General features: G+C 40.0%; 1 protein-coding gene across 1 annotated transcript in view; it reads right to left on the reverse strand.

Annotated features, from left to right (window-relative positions):
• Window positions 1-22,171, reverse strand: part of ATRX (ATRX chromatin remodeler) — a 37,989-nt gene extending 15,818 nt beyond the window's left edge. The window contains exons 1-17 of the mRNA XM_027748644.2: window positions 22,025-22,171; window positions 21,293-21,505; window positions 19,615-19,708; window positions 19,027-19,135; window positions 18,243-18,422; window positions 17,708-17,849; window positions 17,220-17,329; window positions 14,660-14,806; window positions 14,296-14,473; window positions 9,456-9,593; window positions 9,050-9,225; window positions 7,054-7,171; window positions 4,092-4,222; window positions 3,711-3,799; window positions 3,378-3,547; window positions 2,300-2,453; window positions 1,909-2,012 (exon numbers count right to left, since the gene is read on the reverse strand). Of these exons, the coding sequence (XP_027604445.2) occupies window positions 1,909-2,012; window positions 2,300-2,453; window positions 3,378-3,547; window positions 3,711-3,799; window positions 4,092-4,222; window positions 7,054-7,171; window positions 9,050-9,225; window positions 9,456-9,593; window positions 14,296-14,473; window positions 14,660-14,806; window positions 17,220-17,329; window positions 17,708-17,849; window positions 18,243-18,422; window positions 19,027-19,135; window positions 19,615-19,708; window positions 21,293-21,505; window positions 22,025-22,142 (2,371 nt within the window). The 5' untranslated portion in view covers window positions 22,143-22,171. The remainder of the gene's footprint in view (window positions 1-1,908; window positions 2,013-2,299; window positions 2,454-3,377; window positions 3,548-3,710; window positions 3,800-4,091; window positions 4,223-7,053; window positions 7,172-9,049; window positions 9,226-9,455; window positions 9,594-14,295; window positions 14,474-14,659; window positions 14,807-17,219; window positions 17,330-17,707; window positions 17,850-18,242; window positions 18,423-19,026; window positions 19,136-19,614; window positions 19,709-21,292; window positions 21,506-22,024) is intronic.
• Window positions 22,172-22,266: the final 95 nt, after the last annotated feature.

The raw sequence follows: 22,266 nt of genomic DNA on the forward strand, positions 1-22,266 counted from the left end.
ATAAAATATACTAGTATGGCAATGGGAAAAGACTATTAGTGGAATTCAAGACTGAGAATGTTTTTGCAGGATACAGGTGCTTGTCACGGGCCTTCTGTAGTAGAGCTTGCATAACAAAATATAAAATATGTATCGTGACAGGAGATAATAGTCATTGCATTTGTGATGACAACCATCATCCACGAGCCTGCAACAGCTTGTACAAACCCTACACAGGTTTTGTCTAAAATTATTCAAAACCAGAATAAAATGAATGCCAATATCATTTTACCTCGTAAAAAGTACCCAGTATCTATCCCTACCCATTTCTTCTTAGGATTTTGTTGGTTTTTTACAGAAAGATGGATTCATATTCAATGAAACTCCTCAAAGCAGTTTTATACAGATTGGAATGTAAAGATAGAAATTTTTAAAAAATGTTCTGAGCTTAAATTTAAATTGAAGTATTTGAAAAATACCTGAGCTTTTTGGGGGGTCATTCCTCTTATTTTTCACTATTGTATTTATATATATACATTTGGAGGGATATGCCTTAGCTTAACTTGGAGTCAAAGTTAATTTTAAAAAGTAGTTACGTGTAGCTGCAGTTAAATCTAATCTTTAGGCATTACAGCACTAATTGTACTTTCTGACTGATCTGTGTAGCTTCATGTTACAGCATGAGGGTAAGTCAGTCTCTCCCACACAACCAGCATCATTTGTAAGGAAATGCTCCAGAGGAGATTTCAAAAGTCAAGCTCTAATAATTTTGGGACTGGAACTCGGAAAAATCTTTGAGTTTAATTACCTTGTGAGTTACAGCAACTCCTTGCCAGACTGGGGGAAAAAGCTACAGCTGATAGATTTTCTTCTCTCCCCAGTTCACAAGTAACCTTTCATTTTCTTTGGCCATCAAGGTGTATGTACACAAAACTAATAGCACTGAGCCATCAATCATGAAGAGCATTTCTGAAGACAGCATTGCTCGATTCAATCAATTATGAGAAACAGATTGTTGTGTCAGGAAGTGAATCTTGCCATGATACATAATCTAATTGCTTACCAGAAGAACTACCACACATGAAAAACCCCCACTCCTTAAAACATTTTCTCCGACTAAAGGCACAAACTCCCCCAAAACCAGACAGCTTGTAACGTCTGAAGATGGCAAAAGCTCAGAAAAGGAAGCAACAGCCAGAAACAATAAATCCGTGAGAGGGAGATGTGGAGTCTCCAGCTGACTGTGTCTGTCACTGAGCCACCTTCCTCTTATTTCTAAGTGCAAACACACCAAACACTTGCACAGGATGTTTGAAAGGGATGGCAGACTTGAAGGAATTCTGCACTGCACATGTACTGGGAATTGAAACTCCACATAAGGATCAACTGCATCCTCAGGAGTTCTGGGAGCATCTCGGAGTAAACAGGACAAACATCCTAAGTGGAGGACGAGTGAGACATTCCTTGGCATTTGAGCATCACTAGGATAATAATTAACTCTATATTTGCTCCCTTATGAAATCCATAAGCCAATCTACTGCCCTACATATAAATTCATATTTTGCACGTTTTACACACTGGTTTAAAGTACCCTAATTCTTTCATCAGCTCTCCCCCAGAAGGAAGGATCAGAATTTGCCACAGATCAGAATGTAACATCACTTTTATAAAGGATTTAACAAAATGCCTTCTCTCCTCTCAGATGACAAACATTTAAGCTGCTTAGGCTGTAACAAGCATGGATGATACAGAATGAAATCAGAAGCAAGAGTCCATAATGGGATAGCAGAGACCACCTGCAGGGGAGACCAATAATCCTGCCAACTTCAGGAACAGTCCAGAGCATGCAACACTTATTTCAAATCCACTCCCAGTGGACTGAATAGAGACTTGTAAAAGAGTTATGAGGTTGCTGAAGGAGACACTCACCTTTATAGATAGGAGGCTTATCTCTGTCGGTTTTCTCCCTGTTAGCCAGCTCCAGGAAATCTTCTATCAAATCCAGAGATATCAGGGACTGGCTGAACACTAGGCTGGAAACAGAAACAGGAAAACACAAAATTCATCTCTGAAGTTATTTTATTTATTTTACTGTTTGGTTTTTCTTCCCTCCTCCCTTTGAGACAAACAGCCCTTCTAGACACAGGTGAAGACTTTGGTGGAATCTTGGGCACGTGTGGGAAAAATCCCTCATAAAAAGGCATGGAGCCTTTGCACATCTGCTTCAGAAAACAGCCACAGCATAACCAAGAGTGAATTCAGAACACTGTCAGACTACATATTTATAAAGTCATTAGCAATATGTCTAGAACTGACTTACACTTTGTCTCCAAGCTCCTCTGCCATTCGAAGAATTTCAAAGAGAAGCACCATTTTCCCAGAATGTTCCAACACTTCAGCATCTGCATCAGTGACAAAATCTTTGTACCAATCTGGTGCTGGGCTGCCAGGATTGGAAGAGGATGTAGCTTTGCCTAAACAAAAAAAAAAAACACCAAAACAAAATTAAAGATAAGAACACGGTCTCCATTTAAATGCTTTGAAATGTCCAAACAGACCTGTTTCCTCATTATTAGATGTAAATGGTATGAAAAGAGTTAAAGAGACAAAAAATCCCCAGCATTTGCACTATTAGCAATTACAAGGCTGCACGAGAGGTAAACTTTTAAGTGATCCAGAGACAGAAACTCACCCTGCCTATAATGTAATTAACACGTTTAATCTCTGTGTGTCTTACATACACACACTCCTCCCTTACACATTTACAATATGTTTGTCATTAGTCTGGAGACCAAAAAACCCCAGAGTTCTCACCTTAACTGTCCCCAAAAAATTCAATTACTTAGGGAAAATCACTAGACACACATGAAATGACAGAATTGGAAAATTACCTCTATAATTCCAGATACAAGACAAAATCTAGATTATTAAAGAAAAATCAAAAAATGAAACGTGAAGCTTTAAGAAGTCTGAATAATAATCTTTAAAAAGGGCTTGTATTCCTGTTGCATCATATCTGCTCACTCAACAACCAATTCAAATTCCACGTGCAACAAATCATGACATGTATAGTTCTTAATCTTTCCATTAATCTTTTAGCAATATGTTAAAAGAAGATGAAAAGTAGCATAGCTCCTCAGTTAACTTTATATCATTTTGTATTTCTAAATTAAAAAAAAAAGTCATTGTGCAGCTTCCCTGCCTCAAGACCCCTAAGTTCTAAATTGATGCCCCTTGTTTTTCCAGGATGAGTGTACCATTAGGAGGAGCAGGAGCTGTAAGTATGGAATTAAGGAATTTGCCATTCTGCAACACAGCAGAATTCCTGACAGTCCTCTTCAACTGCCTTTTTCAAAATGAAGCTGCCTCACATTTTATTCATTCTGGATTACACTCACCTTCATCTGACTTTGTTGATGACGGGTTGTTTGAAAGATCTTCTGCATTTCCTTCTCCACCTCCACGAGATCTTGAATTCCAGACTTTAATGACTTCAACATCATTATCACTGCCACTTCCACTTGAGCTACACTCTTTCTTCACCTTTTTCCCCTTGGATTTTTTTTTCCTAAAAAGGCAACATTACACACCCCATTTTTTTTTTAAATCCCACTGCTAGAGAACATATTCTAACAGATACATAAAATAAAAAATAAACATTCACTTTTATAGGAGTCACTTCAGCTCTATTAGGAAAATAAATCCATCAAACAAAATAAAAGCTCAATTACTTTGCATAATCATCAGAACTTAAGCTCATTGAAGTTTCTTCCGAATCTGAAGCTATGAAGTCATCCATGCTGTCTTCATCAAAATAGCCCTCAAAAGAGAAAAAAACAGATTTTATTACATATATTCATCCAGAAGCTTTTATTAAACCTTTAGCCATCTGCTTAGCCTTCATTTAAACAATGGTAAGTTCTACAAGGGTTGGCCTTAAGAAATATTTTAACAATGACAACATACCCTGAAAGAAAAATATGACAAAACCAGCAGCAAAGATACCCCACAGCAACAAAGATTTCCATTAATTTGACAAAACCTTACCTATAGTTTGGCAAAGCTTATTTGGAAAGTTGCCAATAGAGAGTATTTTGATATATCTAATTTACCTTATTTTCTTTGCTAATATAGTCCAGCTGCAAGCACCAAGGGTGAGTCCAGATTCTGCTCAACATCTGGAAATCCTGGAAAAGTTTAGCTCCAGCTTTGCCTCTTCCACCTTCATTGCCACCACCTACACCTGACAATAAAGTTCAGGTTTTAGAGTGGAACCTTGAAGTGAGTTTGCCACATTCTGTTCCCCCTTTGAACAACCCGCCAGTGCAGCACTGAGTGTTCTTTCCAGATGCACATCATCTTGTAACATCTCTTGTAAAAGAGCTCAAATTACTCAGTCACAGGCATTTTTTTTCCTAGTTAAAGTTGTCAAAATTAGATTTTCCCCTTTCTCTAAATAATGAGAAACATGATTACATTTTTACATAAAAGCACATTTCTCCCCAGTACAGGAATGACTCCAAATCCTCTTAAAAAGACATCCAAGTCTATTTGGGTTCTGTAAAAGCAGTCCACGGTGGAAAACACAAAATAACATTGGCATTTAGGTTTCAATGAATTTGGGTTACTATTTTTATCTACCTTTATTTAATGCCTTGTAATGCTGCAGTATTCTGCTACAAGAGAAACCCTAAAAGAGCCCAGCCTATTTGTTCACTGTGGAAGCACAAACTAGTGCAAAGTAGTAACAATGTTCATAGAGTTAAATTTCTTTTTTCTAGTCTCGATTTCTCATTAAGCACCACGTTAGGTTCCTGAAAGAGACTGTTTTTCATATTTGTTATGTGCATAATTTAAGGTACGTAGACCTGCAAGAAAATAGTGTTTATTGCATCGCAGTTATCAAACGTCTACAAAAAAACAAGCACAAAACTTATTTGGTGCATTTGCTCAATGCATAAGATAATCCCTCTAAACATCTACAAAGTATTTTAAGAAAGCAGGTTCTCATTGTGTTTAGTCCCACAACTTGGAGTATCCTCCTAATTGTGCTTTGGGAAATGGAATTGTAAGGATCACAGAAATCCTTAGACTTGACTTCCCTCATCATGAGTTTCACTGAGGAAGTTGACATTAGCGAGTTCCAATTTAACAAGTTCTACAGACTTTTAAAACTCTTTATAACTTAACTAAATAGAGGCAACAGAAAACAGAACTGCTCATTGACAGGAAGCTGAATGTGAGCCAGAGTGTGCCCAGTGGCCAAGAGGGCCAATGGATCCTGGCCTGGCTCAGGAAGAGTGTGGCAGCAGGAGCAGGGAAGGATTCTTGCCCTGCACTGGGCACTGGTGAGGCCACCCCTGGAGTGCTGTGTCCAGCTCTGGGCCCTCAGCTCAGGAAGGACATGGAGGGGCTGGAGCAGGGCCAGAGGAGAGCAACGAGGCTGGGGAAGGGACTGGAGCACAAGTGCTGTGAGGAGAGGCTGAGGGAGCTGGGGGGGCTCAGCCTGGAGAAGAGGAGGCTCAGGGGAGACCTCCTCACTCTCTGCAACTCCCTGACAGGAGGGGGGAGCCGGGGGGGGTTGGGCTCTTTTCCCAGGCAACCATCAGCAAGACAAGAGGGCTGGGTCTGAAGCTGTGCCAGGGGAGGGTTAGGTTGGAGATCAGGAAGAATTTCTTTGCAGAGAGGGTGCTCAGCCATTGGAATGGGCTGCCCAGGGAAGGGGTGGATTCTCCATCCCTGGAGGTGTTTAAGGACAGACTGGATGTGGCATCAGTGCCATGGGCTGGGAACCACGGCGGGGTTGGATCAAGGGTTGGACACGATGATCTCAGAGGTCCCTTCCAACCCAGCTGATTCTATGATTCTATGAAGCTGGCAGTTCACCTGGGAGATCAGATACTGCATTCCCCAGAATCTAAAGGCGTTGAGATAACACAGTGAATTCCATACTGCTATGAATCACAGACCAATTTGAGATACAATTCATTTTTCTAGTAATTAAACTTGGGAGAATAACCAGAACAGAAAAATATGGTTTAAAAAATCCTCAGCAACAAGCATTTTAAGACAGGTAGTTTAACAAGTGCAAAAAAAATATAATAAACTGGCCCAGCAGACTATGTAGGACATTTTGTAACTGTTGCAGAAAGGGAATACCTGCTTCATGCTTTACAAAAAATCCGACTAGCAGTGCCTTAAACATTCTTGACTATGAAATTCATTAAGTGAATTGCTTCAGAAGCCAAGAGCTGCAGCTGAGGGACGTGGTTGTGTGAAGCACAGAGGTACAGAAAACCTCCCCAGGCATTCCTGGAGATGACCCTTCCCACAGTGTGTGTGGGACATGTGTCACTGAGACGTTGATACCCCAATACCTCGATATACTAAAATTACAAGCTACAGTGGCTCATCTCTAATGCAGTGAACAGCACACCAGCCCACAGTAACACATTTTAGGGTTGTGGTTTTTCCCCTTATACACCTTTTCAATTAAACAAATTTACATTTTCTGGGGGGAAGATGCAAATTTCCAAGACAGACCAGTCAAGATCTCACTGAAAGCTGATGAAGAGCACAGTCATTGTGAAACCTAGACTTATGGGTTTTTAGAGGAAAAGAAGAGACAGTTCCACAGAAGAGCCAATATTTGACAAATAACAGCTTCAGCTGGCATAAAGGCAGACAGGAACTGCAGGGCTTGGCTGTGCTTACACCAGGACAGCTCAATTCAGTATTCTCTCCCTCCAGTCTTACAGTCAATACCTTCTTCTTACTCTTGGAAGACATAAAATCAATTATATTTTATACTTAGAAAAGAAAGAAATATCTATGGACCAAAACCTGAAGGTGGACTGCTGTTAAGAGATACAAATATTATTATTCTTTCTCAAAAAGCCCAGATGTTTTGCTACAATTCAAGTGTCAAGAGCTAAAGTAAATCTTACGGGAAGCAGACAAATACATCCACAGAGCCAACAACACATCTAAAAACCCCAACCTACCAACTACAGCAAAATGCACCTTATTAAATGACCACCAGTCTTGTGACCAGAGAGAACTGTAGGCACATACCTGTCAGATGATCCAAGTAGTACTGGTACAGTTTGCACTGAATAGGAGTCATCCGAACCTCCAGAACATACTCATATTTCGGAGGGAGGAATTTTGTTAATGCTGTGTAATCTTTCCTCTGCAATTTTACAAACAGTGCTTTAGTCACATAAACACGAAAATGACTCCCGAGAGCTTAAGAACTTTTGGCATCTTCAATGCCAAATGGATAAATTACAACGATTCAGATGCTTTCCAACCACAAAGGGGGGAAAAATAACCCATGAAATACAACCCAATTACAGGCCCTGTCAGCAGGAACCCATCTTACCTAGTCGGTGTGGTTACATAGGCAAAAGTCTGTGACTTGTTAACCCCATGTCCAGTTCCAAGTCCTTGCAGAGTTGACTGAAACTCCAGTAGCTGCTCTGGGAACTACTTTTGTGGGGTTTTTTATAATACTAAAACCTTTTCTGTGAAAGCATGTCAGGCAAGGGTGAAATACTAAATATTTAAGTGAGAATACTAAAACCTTTTTCTGTGAAAGCATGGGTAAATCAAGCAGCTAATATCAATGTTTGTATCATGGAGGAACTCCCACTCAGGATAACACGTTTTCTGAATACTTGCTTGGGGCGATGCAGATTTTACTTCTATTTTAATTTTTTAACTGTTACAGAGTCCACGTCTCTCTACCCCCACTTCAACCAAACGGTGATTGATCTTGACCAGAGACTGTTGTACATTCAGGAGTGAAGTGCCCTTGATCAGAGCTGATCTGCCTGTGCTGTGCTGCACAAACCCCTGGTTATCCTGCAGGACACCCTCAGCATCAGGAGCCTGCGGGCAGCTCCCGCTTGGTCCAGCTGATGGAGACACCTCATGGCTCCTGAGAACATCCTTTGGCAACAGAGTTGTTTTCTTGTAAAGCAGTGATACAGTAGCTCAATGAGCAAAAGGGAAAGCTGCTCTCCATGGACAGGATCTGCTCCTGTGGGCTCCACCCAGTGCTGCACAAACACAGGGTGCCCAGCACCCGAACACACATAAAATTTACTTGATATTTATGCTGCTCTTCCCATTCTGTCTTTCAGTTTGTGTTCCTCTACTGCTGTATAGAATTATGCACATTATGCTCTCGGTACTACTCCTATTTCCAAGATTTTATGATAGGAAGTCTTTTACACTGCCATAAAGCTCCTTATTTCTCTGCTTGAGGCACTGTTCCACCACGATCATCTCACCCAGCTCGGATTATTAAATCCACTACCAACAACTGCCCAGCCAGGAGGAAGCACTTTGTGCCTACAGGGTGTCACACCTTCGACTGGGCTGCTGGGGCCTGGTGTTGGAAAGCAGAAGAGCAGGAACACCCTGCTGATAGCCCACAAGGTGCAGGTTTTAACTGAAGGGTGAAGAATCCAGCCTTTATTCTGGAAGTCTTGGCAGTTTTGCTTATTTTTTTTTTAATCTAAGGTCCTTAAGATAACAAATTCTTCACTCTTTTGGACCTGAATAATTTTCTTTCTCTCCTCTTCCCCATTGTACTGATTCTCTTAGACCAGAAAAAAGAGGAATTCATAACCAAGTGACAAACTATGGATCACCAACTTTCTGTGCAGATTTTAAGGCAGCTGAGTTTTTAAATATGTATTCTTTAAACATGCATATCAAATTAAATAAGAATATTTCAAAGCAACTAATGCCCCACTCTATCATAAAATTTTGTAGACCCCTAGCAGGAAACAGCTGTATTCTTCAACACATGTATATGTCCTGCTTAGGATACACAAATTTCTTAGTTTTTATCCAAGTGTCAGTGTAATTTTTTCTACTCACAATAAACAGTGCAGAGATCTAAGACTCAGTGAAAATATAATAAAGTCAAAAGAGTTAATGGAGCTCTCAGATAACAAGTTTACAGGCCTTTGGGTGCTTTTATCAGGACGAGATGAAATCACCCCTCTCCTTCCCTGCAGTTAAATGAAATGTGTAGCTAGAGCCAAACTGTTCTTACCTGAACACATCCAGCCAACATCTCATAGAGGATGTGTGCACGTTTCTTCATCACTCTGACGTCTGCCAGAGTGGAGTCTGCGCACTGCCCGTTCTGGATCGGGTTTATGAACCGATTCCGGAACTCCTTAATTGAACCAAGTAAATTCTCCTTAATAAAGTTAACCATGCAGTGATCTAGGACAAAAAGATCACACTTGAATTGTTCAAAATGGAAAGCACAGTACTGGGATTAATTCAAACAGAAAATAAATGTGTCATTTCCAAATATAGATACCGAGAACTCACAGGCAGCTTCATTGTATCAAATTCTTTCCTCTTAATCAAACTAAATCTATCTTTATCTTGCTGACAGACTGAAGTATAATCAAGGAAATAAACGCTTCTTAAACCAGACAGCTACTCACATTCTATAAGATTATTTTGCAGTGGTGTTCCTGTAAGAATTATTCTTCTCCTAGACCGAATAGAATTCATTGCCTTGGAGACAGCAGATGCCTCGTTCTTCAGAATGTGTCCTTCATCACAAACCACAAAGTCAGGACCTAGAAAAGAAACAACATTAGATCTCTCCCACACTTTATAACCACAAAGAAACCGACAGACTAAAGAACCCAAAATTTGTTCTACTGATGTTATTAACTTTTTTTTTAAAACTTGTGTGTTTTATGGTGGGGTTTTTTGCACCATTTGGGTTCTCACTCAGCCTGTGCACAAGCATTCACAGTAGCCATTCTGGTAAACAACAGGCTGTTGCTTGTGAAGTCTTCATGGGAAGGATTAATTACAGCTTTGTAATATATTCCTACTAAAATGGTCCATCCCTGCAGCTGTGAGTGCATGGCTACACCTCCATCAACCCTGTCAAAACTCTGGAAAACTATTCCTTCCCTCCAGCTTTAGGCTGCCATCTACTGACACTCAGGCAACCCCAAAACCCACCAAAATTCAGGTCACCTGCAATTTTTCATTAAGGCAACAAGTCAGTATCAGTAGGGATACACAGTGCAATCAGAAGCCTTGATAAGATAAAACACAACCAAATCTGATTTGAAATTGCAGACAAGTGAATTGTCACCTTGTAGCTGAAAGTCACCTCAGAAAGGTCCTCAGCTTTCCTCCAGAAGATAAACCCAAGAATGTCAAAACCACACCACAACACATTTCCACAATATGTAAAGCCACTCTATTAAAATTAAATGTTATAGTTTGGGGTTTAAGATAAATAACATTTAATTTGGCACAACAGACTTACACACCCTAATTGTTTTCAGATTTGGGGTAATTTCTGGAAGTTCCCTTCTTGAAAGGAGTAGTAAAAGATATTTGAGGATGCCTCTAATAACTTAGAGGGAATGTTTTACGAGCTCTAAACCCGACCTCAATTCCAACAGTACCAACCCCGCAGACAGGGAAGGCAAGCTGATGCACCTTGGAGAAAAGCCATAAGCTGGGTTCAGTATTTAGCTCTAAAAAGGCTGATATTTGAGGTGGCAAAGGGGTGTTTATCAGCAAGGACAATCCAATCTTCTATAACTTACTAAGAACAGTTTTCTTCAGAGGAAATTTAAACTGCCTTGTAAAGAAGAAAATTAATTCTAGGGCAGTGATCAACAACAGAGAATTACACCTCTGACCCCTCACATGATCTCATGCCAGTGCCAGTCACCTCAATTGTACCATTTTAAGGGTCAGAAAGTGGTTTGAACCTTACACATTAACAGAAAAGGAATCAAGAAAATATTTATTTCCAAGGAGAAAAAAATAAAAGATTCTTGAGCCAAGTCTAGAAGACAATTCTGAAAATCCACATGTGAATTCCAAACACACTTAGGCTTGTCCAAGCCTACTTATTTCTGAATTTTCACACCTGCCACAGAAACATTTCCCAATATTATTTCACAGCTTTTGTACCTTCCCAGTTCTGACAGCATGAAAAGCACTGAGTGGCTACATACAAAGTCCTCCTTCCATTTCAGCCAACCATCTCTAATACTGACAGATCCTCTCACCTGTCCTCGTTTCATTAAAGACTGTGATCCATTAACATCTTCAGATAAGTGAATGACAGCAAAAATACAAAAAAACCCCCCTATCTTAGTACAATTATTTGTGCTTTGTTTGGCAGGCACTGATACTTTGAACTAACATCTTGGCTCCAAGTCAGCAGCAAGGATTTTCATAAATTTGTGGGTTTTTTCCCTTGTTCTTAAAAAAACACAAATACAAGTCACTACAGACAGAACATTCCTCAAAATATTATAAAGGAATGTAAAACTTAGAGGGACCTCAAGGGATTAGTTAGTCTATTTTCTCCATCTGAGATAAGAGTTATGAGAAAGGGACAGACAAATTCTCCCTGACAGAAGTGGCAAACACCATGACCTCTCTCTTGCTAAAACACTGTGCAATAACACCCAATTTAAATCATCTCTGTTGCAAATCCAAATAAATTCTGCCCTTTCCTTTCTCCAACTGATGTCAAAACCAACTGGTAAAACTCCTTTCGTTAACCAGCTCTTACATGACGGAAAATTTGTCATTTAGTTGTCTTTTTTCTAGGCTGAAAAGCCTTACTCTTGCAACCTTTCCTCAAAAATCTATCTTCATCTTCTTATCCTTGTTGTATTTGCAGGTGTTAACATATTGAAGCACATAAAAGATGGATATACAGAGATACATACACACAGTTCTCCTGTTCCTCTGAAGTCTACAAGAACTTCATACAGCTGCCAACTGAAGAGCAGTTTCCAAGTCAAACAGTAAAGGAATTTTTATTAGTAGCAACACTTAGAAAAAAATAGGAGGTTTCTGCAGTGCTGCGAGCAAAGCACAGCAGTGATCCACAAACCAACAGCACCTCCACAGTGGCACAAAGCATCATGGAAAACCATTTGTTGCTCTGCATGTGTTTATAATCCTGCCATTATTTAACATAGCAGAGCTAGTTAATTAATGAAATCAGTTCTCCACCCATAAACTTTGGCTAAACCTCTACACTGCAACACAAGCTTCTACTATACAGTATGTCATACCCCAGCAGTGTTCACTTGCACAGACACATATCATTAAATCAGCACTCAAATACCAATTTGCAGCTTTTTAAATGGAAAATGCTCCCAGGGGTAAAGGTTTTCCTCTTTCCAGTCACAGCAGTCAGCCAGCACATCACTTCTAACCCTTGTCCTGCCAGCCTGCTGGACTGTCCGTGCTAAGAAATAAATAAGGATCTTGCAGTGAACATTCTCATCAATTTAGCCAATCCAAATGGCTCCACAAACTAATGGATAACAACAGATGGACACTTCTGGCTTTTTGCAATTAGTTAAAATAGAGGAAGATCTGAAACAACACGAAGTAACAAGAAATACCCTCGAGCTGCGCCAGGGGAAGTTCAGGTTGAATATTATGAGAAATTTCTTCACAGAAAAGGTGGTCAGGCATTGGAAGGGGCTGCCCAGGGAGCTGGTGGAGTCCCCATCCCTGGACTGTTCAAAAAAAAAAAGCAGACTTCCCAATATGGTTTAGAGGGCATCTGGTTGAAGGCTGGACTTTACCTTGGAGGTCTTTTCCAACCTTAAAGATTCTATGGTTCTATGAAAATAATTACAGAGTTATTTCAAGGTTGATTTCCCTTATGGTCCGATTCCATCCCACCAACCCACGAGTCCAAGAAGAGAATAAAACAGGAGGTTCCATGTTCACACTTGCCATGAGGAAAAAAATCCACGAAAATCAATCACATTTTATTTCCTCGCTGCACCAGAACACGACCCCCTGAGTACCAAGTTATTTTCCTGTCACCACTACTTTGAGACAGCAATTCACACTTTTCTTCTCTGGCTTTGACTTTCCTGACAATGTTCTCAAGAAATGCAATATACTGAGCAAATCAGACAGAGAATAGCACTGACAGCATGGGGTTCCCCTACACTTTTTTTTCTGTTTTGGTTTCCTGCTGGGTTTTTGGTTTGTTTGTATTTAGTAACTACAACTTTAGGAGTCAAAAGACCCACTGGCAAGAAGGGCATTTCCTTCACTGCTTAAATAATGTGTGTGGAATCATCATGACCACAAAAATAGTTCACCAGCTGCTGTAGTAGAGCTTCCCTGACTCCACAGCAATTATGTGATTTTGTGAGTCAAGCTGGCAGAAAATTAATTAACGTTTTAGCTGTTCAAATAGGCTTTCTGCAGCACTGGAGATGCCAATTCCACTTGGCCAATGCCAATAATCACAAAGTTATTTTCCCCATTAGAATAAACTCTTTGTCAGTCAGAACATAATTCACAGCCCTACTATTAATTGGAACTTCACAAAATCAAGCTCACCAAGTACAGTTATCAACAAGAAAGAGAAAGGGAAAAAAAGAAAATCAATCACACAGTGTCAACATAAAGTCCAGTCAGATAATTAAAATCCAAGAAAACCCACCTCCATTTACCCCACCTACCTATCTGCATTCTCAATTTAAAGAGAAAGGCAGAGAAATCCCGAAGTTACAGCAAAGGTGCCTTTTAGAAACAGTTTTTAAGATACACTGCATGCTGCATAACTAAGTCAGTATCAGGTGCCAGTTCAGAATCTGAAGGGAAATTTTGCTATTTTGGTGAAACTTGCTAGTCCTAAAATTTTTAGTTCTTTTTTGTGACCACCTGACAGATCAGTTAATATTAACTTGGAATACTTTCAAGTGCTTCCATACATGTTGATGTAAGTTTGCTCAGTTCAGCTCAGCTCAAACCAGACATCTGCTTCTCAAGACTAAAAAAATAACTAAGTGCTTTATTTGAATTCACTTAATTAGCACTTAATTAACATTTGTTTTTTTCACTCTTCTAAGGCACAAATTCAACTATTTTCCTGTGTAGTTGCCCCCTTAGTGAGAGATTTCTATCAAGGACAAAGCAGCTCGTGGTTGTAACAAATTAGCAGGTGAAAATACCCTTAGGTTCCGGACATAAGGTTACTTTAAATCACCTTGCCAAGAAAGAAATGGTAGAAAAAAAAACTTAACGGGAAAAGTTTCCAGGATATATTCCTGGGGTCATTCTTGCATTTGATCTAACAGAAAAGACTGTTACAAAGATTTCTGTTATTTATAAAAGCAGATGGGGAAGTTTCTGGACAAGAACTTCCGTAACTCAGAAAAGGCAACAAAGAAAATCTGATCAATCTTACTGATGTTATTATTTATTTACTTTGCTCCCGTGCAATACATACAGAATGTGTTAATTTTCACTTACCTGGATCAACTAATGCTTTATTGAATATTTCTTTAAGTTTCCTGCTCTTCACATTCCTGCCTTGTGCCAGATTTCGGTACATCTCGTAGCCTATGATCATCACACCCCCCTCGTCCTGCCAGTGCTGCAGCATGTAGCTCCTCTCCTGAGGGCGCTTCACGGTTGCCAGCTCACAGACCTTCCAAAGGGGAAAAACAGGCTGGAATTCCTCTCACAATACTGCAATGCTGGTGTAACTTCTACTATTTAAGACTTATCAATGCAAGTAGATTTTCACATTCCTTAGCCTATGTTTTGAGCTGCCCGACTATGTGTAAACCATTCAATTATTTCATTTTTAAGAAAGTGTTTTTAAGTCTTGTACCTCTAGTCTTTCCTCATCTTCTAAACCTTCTTGCCATTTTTCAAACTCGTTCAGCCAGTTCAAGGCAGTGTTCAGTGGACACACAACCAGAGCTGTCCGAAAATCCAGCTTGTCACACAGCAAGACTGTGTGGAGAAAACTTACTACCTGCAAGAGTTAAAAACAGAACACTAAATAAACCACTGGGGATTCAACACCGGGACAGAAAAATACAAGTATCTATTCAATTATGTAATTAATTACCAACAACAGACTTGTTTAAACATGCTTTTTCTGTTTTCAACTCGCTGCTTAAAATTTAATACAGGTGTATTTTGAGTTCATACACTTCTTACTCTGTGTTACATGGCTGCACACATCCTTCACATACTGAGCTACAGGCAGTTTTGAATTGCTGAAGGATTTCATAAGTAGGGAACCCTCCCTTTACATTTCACCAATCATCTTCATAAATTCGAAATTTCTATTAGGTCACATCCTAACATCAAATAAATTCACATTCATGTTTCTTGAAAGTAAATTTCAGCCTTAAAACAGTTTTTCACATTTTTTCAACGTATTGGCAAATTCTCTCAGAGGATCTCTGAAGCAGGTTATGGAACTGTTTTCCAAGGATTCACCCTGTAGCCAGCCTGGCTCTATGTTGCAGATGACAACACCTCCCTGAGGCCTGAGAAATACCTGAAATCTTCTGGGTCACTCAGTGCTGGGCCTGTTTTGTGCAGCAGTAAATGAAGGCAGGACTAGAGCACTCAGAAGCAGAAGAGTCAGTGATCTCCAGCTCTCCCACCCGACTTTTAATGGTGACTGCACTCTAATCTACACTTCTCACAGTTCTTTCTGGACAAAATCTTGGTATCTGGCAACTCTGATTTAATACACTGTTCAAAGGAATTTCTAACTGCATGGCTATGCCTGGAACACAGGGCAACAAATTGCTTTTAGCTGCTGCAAGACAAAAGGAGTCTCTGGTTGTTTTGTGGTAAGACTAAAGCATCTCGTGCTCAGATGCAACAAGTACCCACGAAGACTCAGCACCCAAGTCCTGTGTCCTGGCCAGCAAGGCCCCAGTTGCCTGATTTTGCTGATCACTCCCAACATCCTGCTCTGCAGTTTGCAAAGTCTGCTGGAACTGATGGCTGATTCAGCTCTTTTAAAGAGCTAAACAATGAATGCCATCACAGAGCACAGCAGAATGACTGGCAGATGAATACAGAGGGAAAAAACCAGCTACCTAAGCTGTAAGCACCAGCCTTAAAAATGGTTTTTGTTGATATGCGTTTGTAACTATGGCTTTCTTTGATTATCAAGAAGTTACAGCCACAATACTAGTCATTAACACATATGGGTCACATAGAAAAATACTTTCTGCTGCAAAACATTTCATTAAACCATACAGTGCATAAAATGTAAGTATACAAAGTCCCCGAGGCAACAGTCCTGCAAAGCATTACAGATCTCCAGTAAAAAGTGCAATTTACTCCTGTAGAACCACAACATCTAAGTTAGAAACAAGTATGTAAAAATATACTCTTCAAAGGTGATCTTCAAAAGTGTTCTATAGAATTGTAGACTGTCAAAATACTGTGTCTGTCTCCCCAGCTTCCCTAAACAAACCAAAGCTGTACATAGTGCAGCTGGAGTTCTCAAAAACCTGCTGTCCACATGCTGTGCACCACCAACCAAGACTGCAGCTTAGGCTACCTAAACTGCAAATGACCTCAGTCCCTCTGATCATCTACAGCTCTGTGGCACTCAAACCCCCCAGGCTCACCAGAAAACCCAGATTCAGAAAACCACAAAACCCAAGCTTCCCTTGAGCCTGTTCTTTGCAGAAGAATCCAAGGGATCCACAGAATCTGAAAATGTTTTGCCAGTCAAGGCATTCCTTGACCATATCCTACAATCTGCTGGTGCAGAAATATTCTTGGGACCAGAAAGTCCTAAAAAAACACTGTCTGAATTAGGTCAGAGAGCAGGATTAGCTATTTCTCATGTAACTTCGCTGTTTGAAGCTCCTGGTTTAGAGGGCAAACTCAAGGATCAGGAAGCCACCTGAGCACAGCCAAGGCCAGCAAGGAATAACAGCCACCTCCTGCTGGATTCACTCTGAAGACTTTCTCCTGGAGCACACTGCAAGGCTCTAAAAGTAATAGCAGTGAAAGGCATCAAGCCAAGCCAGGTCTGCTCTTTAGCAGCATCCAGGTGTGCTGACTTTGACAAACACCAACCAGGAAGGCACAGTGAGCACTACTAGTGAGAGAGTAAAAACTACAGAGATGCCTCATTCCAAACACTCAGGTGCCAAAGACTGACTGCTTGTCACAGGATCTCACAGCATTTTGTTTGCCAAGTGACTGCCAAGGTCGCAGAGCTGGCTGCAGTCACTTGCAGACTGAATCCGTGTAAGGCACGAAAATGCTGAGCCAAACTCCATGGAGCTTGGAATTCCAGGGCATTGATACACTGAGCTGTCTAGGAATGAACAGATGCTGGGCTTTTGCTGCATCAGCTTTTGAGAGGAAGCCACTGACCAAAAAACGAGATGACTTTTCCTTACCTGTAACGTTTTCCCCAGGCCCATACAGTGAGCAAGAATGCATCCAGAACCAGGAGATGTCTTTGTTTTTTTTACAGATTCACAACAGCAATCCCACATGAACTGAACACCTGAAGAAAATTAATGAAAGTTCTTACTAAACATTCATTTTACCTACAAGAAACAGGTGTGCTCATTTAAAGGTCAGGGTAATGCTTAGAAAAGCAGTTGTTAGGATAACTATTGATTCCCTTCTGTCCAGTGAGTTGTTAAGTGGGGTGATCTTTGTCTTGAACTTGATTATATTCACAGTTTCACTGAAGATGTAGCAATTGGGTAAGAAAATATTACTGTAAGGACTGCAGATGATTGGGGACAGGGAGAAAAGAGGGAACATTCTGGTATCTGCCTGTCAAGGAGTTTTTCTTGTGATTTAATCCAGGATGCATAAGGTGCTGCGCCCTTGGAGAGAAAAAAAAATTATTTTTTTTTAATCTCTCTTTCCTTACCATCTACTTGGTGTGGTTTCAGTCTGGTAACTATACTCCTGTGAACCTGCACTAATGGTTCTTTGGTTTCTTCATCTTCATCTAAAACCAGCTTAGTTGTAATGGGACATTTCAGAGGTGAAGCATCTTCTATCTCTATCACCTATAAACAGAAACAGGGCATCACAGGAATAGTTCTCACATGATTAATACCAAGCACTCGAGAGACACTAGATTTAACAAACTGGGAGTCATTATTTATTTAGTAAAGAGAAATCTTCAATTCTTTACTATGCACCACAACTCACTCCTGCAGAGTGTTTTTCCCTATGAAAAGTGAACCAGTAGGGAATGAAAACAGCTTCCTAAAGCTCACAGTAGTCAAATAAAACTTGCCAATGTTAACCCAAAGGAAACTGCAAATAAAACTTGTGGCTTACAAGGCTGTATGTAAGTAGTTTTCAAACGACTTATCAGATTAAATTCAGGTAGAAATACCTGTCTTAGACATCATCAGTTCCACCTCCCAGCATTTCACAAAGAAAACAGACCATACCTCTCTCAATTTGTCTCTCTCCCGTTCTCTCTCTGCTATACGTTTTCTTCTTTCTTCTTCTTCTTTAAGTGCATTCTGGGTTTCTGTTCTAAGCTTATCGTCTTTAATAATTTTCCTTATTTTCTTCCTGCCTTTTCCAGGAGATTTTGAATCATCATTGTCCTCATTCTCAGAATTACTCTGTTAGAAATTAAATAAAGTGTATACTAGCAAGAAAATTACAGCACAGACCATCAGAACTTCATTCTTAGACAAGCCCCAAAAAATACAGGTGAAGTTTAGCTAATAAGAAAAAAGATACCTTTTTTAAAAGTTAGCCAGCATGACAAAAGAAGTGCCACCTTAACTGTAATGTACTCTAAGATACTAAAGATAAGCCCAGCTGTGCCAAGGCAGTACTGAAGGCACTGTTATCATTTACTAGTAGCTAATAATAATTAATAAAGAACTATTTTTCTATTATAGTGGTGCTAGATCGGACCAGCTCTTACCTGCTCCACACAGGAAAAGAAACCCTAGTAGTACTAAACCCCTCATCTACTATTTGTCTCACTTACATTCAGATTAAAAAATCCATTTATTTAAACATCATGGATTTTTCTCAAGACCTAGACAGGAAAAGTTATGGTGCCATTTTACAAATTTTAGCCTGAATTAACACTGAAGAGTTGTAATTTTTTACTGTACTTTGTGCAAAGCTGTTTGAGATACCCAAGTCCCTGAGCAGTGGACAAGAGAGACATCTATTACTTCCCATTTATTACTTCAAAACACCACATGGTACCTTATTGTCATTCTCACTTGATGAATCCTCTTGAACCCTTATTCGCCTTCGTTTCTTCTTCTGTTTGTAACTGCGCTGGTTTTCTTCTGCCTCAGCTTTCTTGGCAGATCTATTAAAAAATGGCAGTATTACTGACTAACAATAATAAAATTGTTCCTAACTAGCAGAATATGCACTCCTTTTGTGCAGTTTCAAATTCCCTCCTCCCTCCCCCTCAACTCACCGGACACACAGCAATGGTCTATCCCAGAAAACCCCACGGAATCTCAGAATTGTTAAGCATTATTTTTTTACTGCAATCCACCATCCCTTAGTTGACAGCGATGTATTCGGCACAAAAATGTTCATTTTTTCTTAATCTTTTTTTTTATACTGGCTCATCAAGTTGTTGTGTACTCCCTCCTGCAGTACCAATTCACAATTCCCACATTTGCAACGAAATTAATTAGCAGACACAGAATGACAAACAAGTCTCATCCAGGGTTTTAAGAACCAATCCAAAGTCTTTAACTTTTAGCACGTCCCTGCCTAAACTGCAGTCTTAAAAACCAGAACCCAAACTCAGGATAAGCAGAGTGTTATTTATACCTTGTCCTTGGACGTTGGTCATCTTCAGACTCACTGACTTCTTCGCTCACTGCAGACTCGTGGAACTCGGAGTCATTGGAATCGTCGCTGCTCACTTGAAAAATAAAACACGATTTCACGTGGAGCATCGCTGCAAAGTCAGCAACTTCTAATGGTTCAACAAATCGGTCAAGACCAACGAGCACTGCCAAGGTTCATTTCAGACAATATCAGACCCGCTAAGCACAGCAATAAGAAGTCAGAGGAATGTAAGGGGTACGGAGGAGAAAAGCTTAATATTGAAGCACTAGCTGAGTCCTGGGAGATGGTGTATTATGCCAACAAGACTTGAGGTCTTTATGCGTGAATATATCTACATACAGTTTACAAGACAAATGACAAAGTATTATATCAGAAGGTAAAGACTGTGGGTGAGGAGGAGAGACCTCAGTGGGAAGAGTAGAACTGCAGAAAACAGAAGATGATTCTTAGTTAAACAGAAGCTTTTGTTTCAAATGTTTTAGATGTCATTTTATAATCATACTTCATGAAAACAGCCCTTATTTACTAACAACATATGCAACGGCATTGCTGCATTTATGGCCTGATGTTTCTTCAGGTAATGCAAGTTCAAAACTCACTCAAAGGGCAATTAAAAATACACCTAAACTAGCACTATTAGGCAATACTCTCATAACTAGTTTTAGGAGCTATCACTGGCATTGAAAAAGGTAATTAAGACACTAGAATGCCATTTAGCACCTTTAATTTCAGTTTGACCTTGAACAGTGGAGAGTTTAACTCGGTTAAACTTTAACAGGGCTTAAAACCTGGGGTTTACATACTTGGGGAAATGTAACATTAATAACATAGGGATAAAAGGACAAGGTGAAATACAGTGTATTGTTCTACTTAAAGGTAGTGAACTTAAAAGGCTGACACTAAAGTACCCTGAGAATCAGCCTGGTTGCATCTTATTTGCACACTGCCACTGTAATTTACAGTTACTTCTCCTGAAAGAAATGTTGTCAGTAATTCCATAAGGGAGGAAAAGCAGACTTATACAATCAGATAAAAAGGACAGTTTTCATGAAGGAAAATGCTAAACAAATCACAACTGTTATTCTGTGGAAGCCCACAAAAGCTGGCTGGCATTAGTGCAACACCGAGGACAGGAAGGTCCAGGGCACTTTTCCTGGCCATGGGACACTGTCAACACCTGACAGACTCTTTGTTCCTCCCTGCAGAAATGCAAACCAAAGCCCCAGGCAAGGCTCATCTCACAGTGCCATCTGGTGCTCAGCTACAGCCTGCAACACTGCAATTCCAGCCTGGAGAGGTTCCTCGTGCTCCAGGGCCTACCAACAGTCCAAGGGGAAGAGAGGAAGTACAGAAATGACAGGACTGATTTTCCCAGTTTGGACATCTGGGCTTGCCTCTGCTCTTTCAGATGAGTATTCTAAGACACCACAAGATTAATCCAATTCAGAGGTCAGAGGAAGGGGAAAGAGCTGCACTTGTATTCAACATTTCAAATAAAACAATTTATTAATCAAAGATATGAGAATCCTAGATTTCATACACAAGGAAGTTTACACAGATTTTAAAATCACAGTTTGAGATCTCCGTTCTGAAAAGCCTTGGACTTATTTTATAGAAGCAAATACTTTTTATGACAAAAAAGGTCTGGATTATGTACCTTTCCTTCTATTTCTACGCTTCCCCCCTTCTTTTTTGTCTTTTCGTTTCACCACCTTTTTGTCTTCACCAGATTCCCCATCACTCATGGTGAGCTTGTGCCTCAGCAGCCTGTGTCTGTATCTGGGCTTCTTGGATGACTCTTCTTCCTCTGAATCCGATTCAGAATTACTTTCTTCCTTTACAGACTTATTTTCTTCCTTTTCATTCTCTCCTGTCAGATATAAGAGTCAGTACCACATACACACCGGTCAGCTTTTTTTGCCTGACTTAAATTTGGCAAGAATTGAAATCTGAATTAACTTAGGCTAAATTTTGTGGTTTTCCAGGGCATTACAAGCAACAACATACCAGTTTCCCCAAATGTTAAGTATTTTATGCTGCCTGAATGTTTAAAATGCCTGTTTCAATGACTCTGTTAGCCAAATCTCTCCTGTGCACTTGCAGAACTTATTGTTCTGTATAGATTACTCCTCACAAAGCCCTCGGATTTCTAAATTGATTACAAAAGCCAGACTAGTAGCAACAAAATAAACGTATGAAAGACTGAAAGAGATGATAATCCTCATGACCACATACACTGGGCTCTCTTTGGCAACTACCCATCAACACCAATGACATTTTTTTGCTGAAAACTGAAGAAACTTAAGCAATTATAATTTTCCCCAGTGACCTCTGAAATCATGACAGGCGCCATAGCACCACTTTTTCCCAGGTGTTTTTGGGTGCTTACCATCATCTCCCGTGTTCTCAGGCTGCTTTGCAGGTTTCTTTTTTCCTTCCTCCGGCTCTTCATCTGAAGATGAATCCTCATCAGAGGAAAGATTGGCTTTGATTTCTTCTAAAAGCATTTTCTTGGCAATTCTTTGAAGTAAAACAGAAAACACTATTTATTCCATTGTTCAAATAAATCTATGAACGACAAGTGTAACCCTACACCATTCAGAACTTCAAAAAAAGGGCTGAAAGCTGAAC

Source organism: Pipra filicauda, unplaced genomic scaffold (genome assembly GCF_003945595.2).
Source record: "Pipra filicauda isolate LSUMZ 115617 unplaced genomic scaffold, ASM394559v2 scaffold484_size733096_pilon, whole genome shotgun sequence".
Classification (NCBI taxonomy): Eukaryota; Metazoa; Chordata; class Aves; order Passeriformes; family Pipridae; genus Pipra; species Pipra filicauda.